Genomic DNA, 10312 nt, shown 5'->3' with positions numbered 1-10312 from the left:
ATTGACAAAGAATCATCAGATGGGTAAGTAATGTATTTTCAAATTAGCAAAATAGAATTGGTGGCGGGATTATGTAAAACAAGTGCGGACATGGTCATTTGCATGTTTTCACTTTTTTTTTTTTACAAAAATAACTCTTTATTTGTAAACGAGTTTTGACACAGTAGTCATCCCAAAAAGACAAACATTCAGAGATTTTTAGATTCGTAGAACGGCAGTCGCAAGAATCTTCAATGGCGAAAAATCGTAACTTACTTAATAACACTCATGCTTTGGCAATTATCGATGAAATCTTTCGGTTTTTTGGCGTTTCTTTTTCGTTACATTTTTTTGTTTTTTTTTTTTTGTTTTTTTTGTTTCGATATTTGATTAAAACACACTTAGACAGTGATAGTGAAATCCTTGGGCGATTTGGAAAGTGAGTTGTTCGAGTGGAGACCGGCCGATCGCTTTCTGTGAAGCTTCAGCTTCATGTCGATGTCGCACTCGGCCTCACTCGTCTCGTGCACGTCCGTGAAGCCGCTCGGTGGCTTCAATTCCAACGTAGACAGCTCGCTGCCCCAATCGTCGTTCCTCCTCATCATTCGGAACGTACCCGCCGGCTCCTCCAGGAGGCACAGCGACTCGACGGACTTTCTCGTGTTCGGCGGCTCCTTCTCCAGTCTGTCGTAGGAACCAGGACGCACCGGGTGGCTCGGCGACGCTCCTCGCGAGTACGAATGCACTCCGGACTCCGACAACTTCAGCACCGGTCGCAATATACCGGGAACGCGACCGTCGATCGCGACGTCTGTTGTCGCGCTGCGACTCCTGCGAGGAAGATCGAATAATTCTTCGCGCGCTGAAAAACTCTGATTTATTCGAATAAAACTATTCAAACGTCTGAGCGCAGATTGTGTGTGTTGTTTCATTAAAATATATCACAAACATGTTTATTAAAAAGTCGAAAAATATGTGTAATTTTATATTTATTTTTCCGAGATATACAGAAGAGAGGGAATGGGAAAGTCGCGAGCGTGATTTTTACCTTTGCTTTTCGAGCCTCGGGAAAGTCTTCCTCTCAGAAATTGGTGACGGCTCGGTTGATGTACTTGATTCGTGCGTGTGGTACAGCACATCTGGAAAGACGGGACGTTGACGCGGGAAGCAGTTAGTGATTAGCGCGTTTGATTACGGGCGAGGCTGGCACGAAGCCGCCTCCCGGACACAGAAAACCGAATACTAACTTACTATGATGAACCGGTCGCTGCACCAAGGCAAGCCGTTGCTCTCGATTCACGGAGTTCGGTCCCGGCGAGCGCGCCATTATCGACGTAGGCCCGGAATCGTCCAGGTGATTCGACGACTCGGTGCGACTGCTGGTGCCGACCTCCGTGTCGCTGTCCGAGCCCAACGTGTCGTACTCCTCCGACTCCGACTTGAACGACTTCGATTTGCGTCGCGCTCGACCCCGTACTTTCGTGTATTGGTCCACGTCGCACTGCAATCGATTCGCATCGAATACTTGACGAGCTGTTTGGCCCTTGTACGGCAAATAATATATAAACTCTTCTAAATATATATATATATATATATACATGTGTGTAAAATATTTAAACCGTGAATATCAAACGCAGAGTATTCTTAGTCGACTGTAAAATATTGAAGTAAGACGGAACGTGGAGATCGTCGATAAATTGACACGAAACAAATATTTGCTTGAATTGAACGTAAGTTCTTTTCTTGATGTTTCAGAAACATCGTTATGTTGGAGTGTGTTTCTTTAATTTTGTCAATCTCGTTTAAGAGAGAGTCGTGCTTTGATGTATATTTCATATTTATATTTCTGGTTTGAATTCAAACGATGTTTAAATAATCAACGTGTTACGGTGGAGTTTCCAATTTAAAGTTTTCCGCAGCGCAGAGAGAAGGGGCGCAAACAATATGATCTTCGTTCATGTAAGTACTAATACAAACGGAGGAAAGTAATTACTCTAGTTACGTCACGTGACCACGTTAATTAGATTACTTAGTCGCCGTGACTTTGTCCAGGAAAGTTATCTGGACGTTGCAAGTTCGAAAATTTTTTTATCAGTCCGGACGTCGCGCGATTTACGACGAGAGAGCGCGGGGCCGTCAAAAGAAGAGGATCGCAAGACGGATCGGCGGTGTGAGCGCCGCCGCGTGAACCGTTGTGAGAAATAAAACGTACTTGAGCACCTTGCAGCATCGTCTCGCTGCGTTCATAGAAGAACGCCTGTCTCATGGGGTTCGCCGAAAGATTTTCCTGCTCGGGCAGATTGAAGGTGGCATACGGATAAATATCTTCCGAATACTCGGGTATTCGTTCCAGGGCGCTCACCTCGCGGCAAGGCGACTGCTGTCCCGGTTTCCTCACGGTGGCGTAATACTGCTCCCTCTGTTCCATATTGTGTTTGTTGTCTAAAGCCGCCTGCGTTTGCGAGCTCGGATCGTTCGCACCTCTGGATTCCTCCGCATCTAAAAACGGAACGTGCACTCGCATCGGCGGACACTTACGATATCACAGATTGCGCAACGACTGATTACGTTGATTTACATATGTTATATATAATATAATTTTACATTATATTTTAATATTTATTACGTATAGGATAAAAATATAATACATATATATGTAACAGAACTCCAATTTGAGACGATTTTATGTGACGCATCAGGAGAGCTAACGGAGTTGAAAAGTGATGACACAAATTAAAATTTAAAAAAAAAAAAAAAAAAAAAANAANNANNNAAATTGCATTTTGTGAGAATTTCGTGAGTTGCGCGACGTTTTAATTCGAGAACTTCAATTACGCGAATTTAAATAACAAAATTTGATTCTAAATGCAAATAGTTTATAATACAATGCGAATGGTCGATTTCGCAAAAATCGACAGTCAGTGCGTAATATTCGTCAGCCATGAATATTACAAAATGAAAATTTATTTTGTATCGCAAATGTATGTTTTCTTTTTGTTTGTTTAAGTAAATTTCTAAAATTAAGCTGTTCGCAATCAATCGACAATACATAATTTAAAAAAAAAAAAAAAAAAATGAAATATCGTGAAAATTTTATGACATTCGGAATATACATATTGCTGCGTCGCAGTTGAACTTCAACGCGTGCATTTAAAATACACGATAGAGTTTTGTAGTGTATTACAAATGTAAAATCCTCTCGCGGAAATTGCGCAAACTTATATATATATGTATATCGATGCGAAATACTCATTTTCAAGATATATGAACGAAAAAGGGAAAAGCTTATTCGATCGTTTGCAAAAAAAAATAAAATTGAGTCGTTCTCTGAAGATTTGTCCTTGTATATACATCTTTTGATCGCGTTTATCTGGCATCATTTCTTACGAAATACGCATAAAACAAGACGCTCTCTTGTATCCCGACAGATATCTGAAACACAATTGGTCGACTACGTGATTCGTTTATAAAGTTTTTAATTAAACCAAACGCTCGCGGCCGATATCGCGGACCGCTGCTGTTGACATTGTACCTGATATCGAGGATAGTTGACGAAAAAATAAAACATCGAGACTGTCCCCACCCTCTTCGCCTGCTCTCTGTTTCAATTCACCGCGGAATCGTTACAATGTGTACCAAGTGGAATACGCGAAAATAAACGGCATTCGACAGATTTTTTCGACGCGCGCGGAAAAGCAAATACTCCTCGTATCGCTGGAGCCTGTGTTTTCCCTTTGCCTAAAGCGTTTGCGCGATTTTGACACAGAAACGAGATTTTTTCGCACGTACACACAGATCCCTCGTGTATACTCACGTGTCTTGAGGCAAAAACACACGCCGGCGATCGCCAGCACGACTGCCAGCACCGAGATGACGCTTGGCGCGAGAACGTGCGCGTCGAGATAGAGCGGCGTGTTCTCACTCTCCTGCGGATGATCCTCGTGCAAACGATTGTTACCGTTCGTCGACAGCGTGCTAAACAGGTACTCAGCCTGGGTGAAACCGGCGTTGTTGTAAGCCGTCACGCGGAGCTCGTAACTGGTGCCGCTTTCGAGATCCACGATGGTATATTTTGACTGCGGCTCAACATTATTGGATACTGCAACACGTTATTAATCAAATCTGCGTGAATTTAATCCCGCAGATCAAACTTTGATGGAATAATAAACGATCGGGAATTAAAACTTTGACGTTTTAATACACGCGCGCGCGCGCGAAATTTGTCCGGTATAAAGGGTGGTTAAAAATTAAAATCTACTGCTTCCCCAAATATACTTCATTTCCAAATTAATCCGATCGATTAATGGTCTCGTTCTTTTTATTTATTTTCGAGTACCATTGAGCGTTCGTTCTTTGCCTCTCTTCCGTGACTTCGACTTCTCGAAAAGTTAGTAGGTTCTTACCGAGCAGCCAATCCCCGGGCAGCCTTCTATATTCGATGACGAAGTAGGTCAACGGGCAGCCACCGTCTTGCCAGGCCGCCAATTCCAGAACAACGAATGTTTGATTCGGTTTGACGAAGTGATGCTTCGGCGGCGCAATCGGCTTCGAGCCGTTGGTCTTCGCCGTTTGTATGTCGCTTGCGCTGCCGCTGCCGATCCGATTAAACGCCGCCAGTGTAAACTGGTACCGCGTGCCGCACTTCAAACCCTCGAGCAGATGCGTGCTCGCACGCCTGTCCAACATCACCTCCTCCCACTCGGCGAACTCGCGACGATAAGCCAGGAGAAATCCTTTAATAGGCGCGCCACCGTTGTCGCCCTGCTTCCACTGCAACTGGATAGCGTCGGTCGTCGTGCCGGTCGCCAGCAAAGTCGGCGACGTTGGCGGTACTATGCGTAAAGTTTACCAATTAGAACTTGGCTCTCGTGCTCCGCGCGAGAGACGGCGAAACATCTACCCGCCTCGACACATACACACACCGCGTTCTTCTCTCTGCTTTATCCACCTACTGAGAGATACGTCTCTCTTGCTTCCGGCTAAGAATTCATAGGGAGTTATCCTATATATAAAGTCGCGCGCGAGTTTCCGCGGAAACAGCAGCAAAGGGCTTTAAACAGAATCTTTATAATATCCTTCGTGTTCTATCTACACAATAGGAATTACACGATTACAATTTCTAATTAAATAAATTTTAAACTCTCTCTTTGTTTTCCTTCACAAGTCGCTTTCGCGAGGAAACTATTGTCTGTTTTTGGTTTGTTTTCTGGAAAATCGCATTACACCGAAATAATTTCTCACTTTTCGGAGGATGGGAGGGAAAACCATAATTAGCGTCTCGATTTCTTGCACGTGTAACCTTACCCTGTATGTGCAGCGTGTACGTAATTTCGTCCTCGCCGAGTAAATTCTTCGCGTGACACGAGTAATTGTCCTCGTGAGTTCTCTGCACGTTTCTCAGAGTCAAGGTGTTGTCGAGCTCCCCGTCGGATCTGCAAATCTCGGACTCATGAAATTTTTAATCGACTTTGTCTTTTTTTTTTTTTTTTTTTACGACGAAATTTATCGCCGAATAGTACACTACTTACTTCTGCTGAAGCTTCATGTCGGCACGTCGCCACTCAACGCTCGGCCGAGGATCGCCAACGACGAGGCAAGGCATATTAACGTCCACCCGCCAAGGAACCACGATGGGCACACCGAACGATATTATGGCAGCTGGAACTAATTAAAGGGGACTTGGAGTTTCCATTCGCGCCATTTGCGCGCTCTATTACATACATATATATATATATATATATATATATGTATATAACATCTCTCTCTCTCTCTCTCTCTATCTATCTATCTATCTATTTCTCTTTCTCTCTCTCTCTCCCTCTCTCTCTCTCTCTCTCTCTCTCTCTCTCTCTCTCTCTCTCTCTCTCTCTCTCTCTCTCTCTCGCAAATGTGAATATATTATTATCGAAAAGTCGTAATAGGTCACGCGCTCGCTATTGATCGGGGAGAATATTCCACTTCGAAGAACGTTTTCCTTCAGGCAATCAACTATCGCCCTGTAAAATTTTGTATTCCCTTGTGTGTCTGATACGCGTTTCAACCGACGACGACGACGACGACAAAGTCGCGTGATATTTCGCCGCGACTTGACTAAAATGAAAAGTTTGATCGAAACATTTGCGAAACGCGTCCCGACCGACGCGATAAAGTTTTGCACCGGCGCGAGAGAAAAATTTTGCAACAAAACTCCGAGACAACACCGCGAAAGAAGCGACTTACCTTTGCTGCTTGGCTGAAGTTTGATAACCGGCGTGCTGGAGCCCTGGCCGACCTTCGTCGAGGCGGTGACCCACGCCTCGTAGGACTCGTGTAGCTTCAGCCCTGTCACCTCGTGGTGAAGATTCTGCGCCGGCAGAGTACTCTTGGTGATCTTCATCTCTTGGCCCTGATCCAAGATGCGAATGTAGACGGTGTACTGAGTGAGCAGGCCGTTCGGTCGTCGCGGCGGCAGCCAAGAGATCGTAACGGCGTTCTCCCCGCTGACTACCGCCTTCACTCGTTCGGGGGCGTCGGGAACTGTCGGCGAAATTAACTATGAAACACCGCAGCTTGCCGAACGTGTTCGGCGTCTGGTATTCTTCGCGCGCGCGGTAACTTTGTTTAATTTTTGTTACTTTTTTTTTCCCAGAAAAGAAAAGCGCGCAAAGTATTTCAACAAATGTGATAAAAAAGTTACTCCAATTTCTCGGTTGGACAACCCTTTCCCAAACACGTTGCTACCTCAATAAGAAATTTCGAGTTTGCAGCGTCTTAATTAGAGAGAGATATCAGACACATATATATACATATATAGTTTGGCTTTTGTGGGATAGACTATAAATTTTCCCGGACGTTTCTGGACGAGTGACAAGAAAGAAACAATTACAAGTGGAGCGTGACAAAGCGATCTTCCTCATTCAGCGTGGTGACAATTAAGTAAGAGCGAGCGAGACGAGGCGAAAATAAATAGCAAGTAATTAAAGTAAACAACTCGCCTCGAGGGGCGACTGCCAACAACAAAAACACACCTGAAACTGTCGTAAAATTGTCAATTTTTACGGCTGATCTCTCTCTCTCTTCTATCTCTCTCTCTCTCCGCAGCGGTGGGAATAAAGACGATCTTTCCCCTCCGTCAAGAGAACATTCTGAATCTCTTATCGAGGTAGATAGAAACGCGCGCATGTATGTATTGAAAATGCAAGAAAAAAAAACGGATTCTCTGTGAGACACATGGAAGCGATCTGATTGTCGTTTACCAGTTTCCCCGGTGGTGCAGGACACGGGACTGCTCGTGACACCCTCGCCGGCCCGGGTGTAGGCCAACACCTGCACCGTGTAGTTTGTGTACGGGGTGAGCGCGTGCAGTACCGTGCTGAGGGCATGACTGATTTTCGTCTCTCTGCCGGTTTGCGTGTCCGTGCCGGCTCCGCTCGCAGCCTCGTACAGCAGCTTGTACCCCTGCACGACCCCGTGAACTTTGTCGGAAGGCGGCGGTTTCCAGGTCACCTGGATGTTCTGACCATTCAGTGCGGCGCAGGCTACATTCTGCGGTGGCGCACTTGGAACTATGTCAAATCATAGTAAATCGCTGTAACGCGGCTGTCCCGTTGGTATGCGTGTGTCGGAATGAGCGTGAATTTTATTTATGTATATACTGTGAGAGATGCATAAACTCTCTCGGATGTTTTATGACACATTCAAGCCAATCAAGAGAGAAAGATGCAAAAAATTCAGAGTTTCGACATAAAACTGTGAATAATTTGCGCTAAAACGTTACATAACTGTTTTGAAAGTGTTACGATAAAAAATGTAACGAGATATCCTTTGCTGTCATCCGAGGGTTATATTTTAACTCGCGTGCGCGGTGTTGAGTCGCGTAAAAGCTCATTCCGCAACTCGATATCGTAACGCAAATAATTGTCGTTGTTGTTCGACGTTATGCATTATAGATCGGTATAGAATGTTTGCACAACATGCCCGATGTGTTGTGCGCGCATATATGTACACACGTGATGCAAACTTTAAATTATAATATTAATTTGCAATTTGAAACTTGATCTCATCATTTGCAATTCTCGATTACATTTAGTTGGTAATCAAAATGCAAAGAGAGACACGGGTCTGCCCGTCAAAGCGACACGCGATGTAATTGCTTTTGTTTAACGTGTCAAATAATATTTTTCGTTTCGTGAAAAAAACACTGCGCAAAATCGCGCTCTCGAAACGGGAAGGGGGAGAATTTCCCGAGCCTTCACTCACCGTCCTCCAACGTCTGCGCCATCACGGGATCGGATCCCGGGCCGTCTCCTTTGCTATTGACCGCCTTCACTACCACGTTATACTGGGTGTATTTTCGCAGACCGATCAGTCTGTACTCGTGCGAACCGTCCCCGTTTCCTGTGATGCCTACTCGCGTCGTGTTTGTCAATTGATCATCTCCCCTGAAAATGAAAAGGCACGAATCACGGTTCGTCGAAGCGCGAAGATAACGCGAAGCGCCAAAGGCGCGCGCGCGCGCGTTCGACAGTCGTTAAAATATCTATCGTGTCGGCGTCGCGCGAAAACGAAAGACGGGAAACGAGAAAAGGAATATTTTATTTCGAAAGAAAACGGCTAAATTGCATCGCTCGTGAAAAGATTCGCGTTGTTTTTTCTCAATCGTTTTTCCTCTCTCTTTCTCTCTTTTACACGTCACACTTTATATATATATATATATTTCAATTTTTACTCTGTACATTCTAATATCAGCGAAACGCAATATTTATTATTTCAAATTTATTTTGAGAAGTGAGATTGTAAGCAAATAGATTGTAAAATAAATAAATTGTAAGTAAATAGCACACGCGATATGCAATATACGTTTTTTTTTTTTTAAATCCTATTATCAGAAAGTTGACGGCTGTGTGTGTCTAAAAACGAGAAATTTCTGGCACAAAAGTTTGTCGGAAATCATCGACCTTATTATCGCTCGCGTTTATTACGTTCCGCTGTCCGATTCGAATATAATGGAGGAAGTAACAAACGTGAAATTCATTGGAATGTAACTACGGGATCTAAAGGGGACAAAAGGATTTTAAGAATTCATGGCGCTTCTTTGTAAAACCAAAAGTGCATGAACTATTACTACACCAGAATACACGTCAATAGCGCAAACATTATGTTTGTCTTATCTAATTTTGAGGTTTAATAATCGTCACTTAACAAACGCAGAAAAACAAATCTCTTTGCTGCGTCAAAATTAAATAAAATTGATTTTTCTTTTTATGGAGAAAAATCGATCCGAATGTAAAAATACATACAGACTGAGACATTTCTTCGCTTCTTTGCAAAACCGGGAGCGCGTGAATTATTACTACACCAAAATACACGTCAATAGCGCAAACATTATGTTTGTTGTATTTAATTTTGCGAGTTTTAATAATCATCTCACTTGACACACGGAAAACAATCTCTTTGCTATGCCAAAATTAAATAAACTTTTTCTATCTATGAAGGAAACCGATCCGAATGTAAAAATACATACAGACTGAGACATTTTACATGTCGAATAAAAATATATCTTTTTTATTAGATTACACGTACACAAATAATTATTTACCAAATAATAATACAAAATTAATTATTTATTTATTAAATTTCGATTTTTGTTATTTGTTAAGTAACATAATAAATATACTAGAGTTATTTTTATGTTGAGTAAAACTTTTCGCATAACACAATAGTTCTCGTCACTTTGTGTCAAATAATAAAGTAACGCGGACATTATTGTTTCCAAATGCAACATTTGTTTAAAACATTTCCTCACGAATTTCATCTTTCTTTTAACAAATGCAAATTGATCGCATCTCAAATGCCTCAATCTGTACAAACTGTCTCCTGAATATGTATGTACACGAGCATATATCTCGCGAACTGATGATCGCGATCATCGGTCGAGACTTCGGATGCTCGATGATGAACGCTAAATGCCGCAAACTGCCGCGGCTCAAGAGCCCCGGTAAGCAGATAACGATACCCGAGATTGGTGTATTCGATGGTATATCCGAGCAGTTCGCCGTTCCACAGGGATCGATCCGGCGGCTGCCACGTGATCTTGAGCTGCTGCGGGCCCAGGGGTTCCACAGAGACGTGCCTGGGCGGTCCACCGGGCTTTTCGCCGTCCGTTTGCACCTGTTTCGCAAAAATTCGAAAAAAAACGCCCCCAACGGCGCACGTGAAACAAACAAAAAAACGATCCCTTCGTTCTCGATTATTATCGCAACGTTATTTAAAAAAAAAAAAAAAAAAAAAAAAAAAAAAAAAAAACAAACGAGATCAAATATAAGATATCAAATTTGCATATTTCTCAAGCTTT

The 10312-nt window shown here is 43.1% G+C and overlaps 1 protein-coding gene across 7 annotated transcripts in view; it reads right to left on the bottom strand.

Moving 5' to 3' along the window:
* Window positions 1-334: 334 nt before the first annotated feature.
* LOC109857036 (Down syndrome cell adhesion molecule-like protein Dscam2) overlaps window positions 335-10312 on the bottom strand; it is an 87733-nt gene continuing 77755 nt past the window's right edge. For 3 of the 7 annotated variants that reach the window (XM_020432913.1, XM_020432914.1, XM_020432916.1), the window contains 12 exons: window positions 9974-10128; window positions 8218-8399; window positions 7215-7523; window positions 6199-6495; window positions 5508-5643; window positions 5284-5411; window positions 4383-4811; window positions 3794-4078; window positions 2192-2478; window positions 1231-1480; window positions 1028-1118; window positions 335-810 (listed from right to left, as the gene is read on the bottom strand). In XM_020432913.1, the coding sequence (XP_020288502.1) occupies window positions 381-810; window positions 1028-1118; window positions 1231-1480; window positions 2192-2478; window positions 3794-4078; window positions 4383-4811; window positions 5284-5411; window positions 5508-5643; window positions 6199-6495; window positions 7215-7523; window positions 8218-8399; window positions 9974-10128 (2979 nt within the window). In that variant the 3' untranslated portion in view covers window positions 335-380. Of the gene's footprint in view, window positions 842-1027; window positions 1119-1226; window positions 1481-2191; window positions 2479-3793; window positions 4079-4382; window positions 4812-5283; window positions 5412-5507; window positions 5644-6198; window positions 6496-7214; window positions 7524-8217; window positions 8400-9973; window positions 10129-10312 lie in introns of all 7 variants that reach the window. The other 4 variants (XM_020432917.1, XM_020432915.1, XM_020432918.1 and 1 more) reach the window with 4 other exon arrangements.

Source organism: Pseudomyrmex gracilis, unplaced genomic scaffold (assembly GCF_002006095.1).
Source record: "Pseudomyrmex gracilis isolate BER0280 unplaced genomic scaffold, ASM200609v1 scaffold_141, whole genome shotgun sequence".
In the NCBI taxonomy this organism is placed as follows: Eukaryota; Metazoa; Arthropoda; class Insecta; order Hymenoptera; family Formicidae; genus Pseudomyrmex; species Pseudomyrmex gracilis.
The sequence above is the reverse complement of the archived record's forward strand: the minus strand, read 5'-3'. Positions and strand labels throughout refer to the sequence as shown.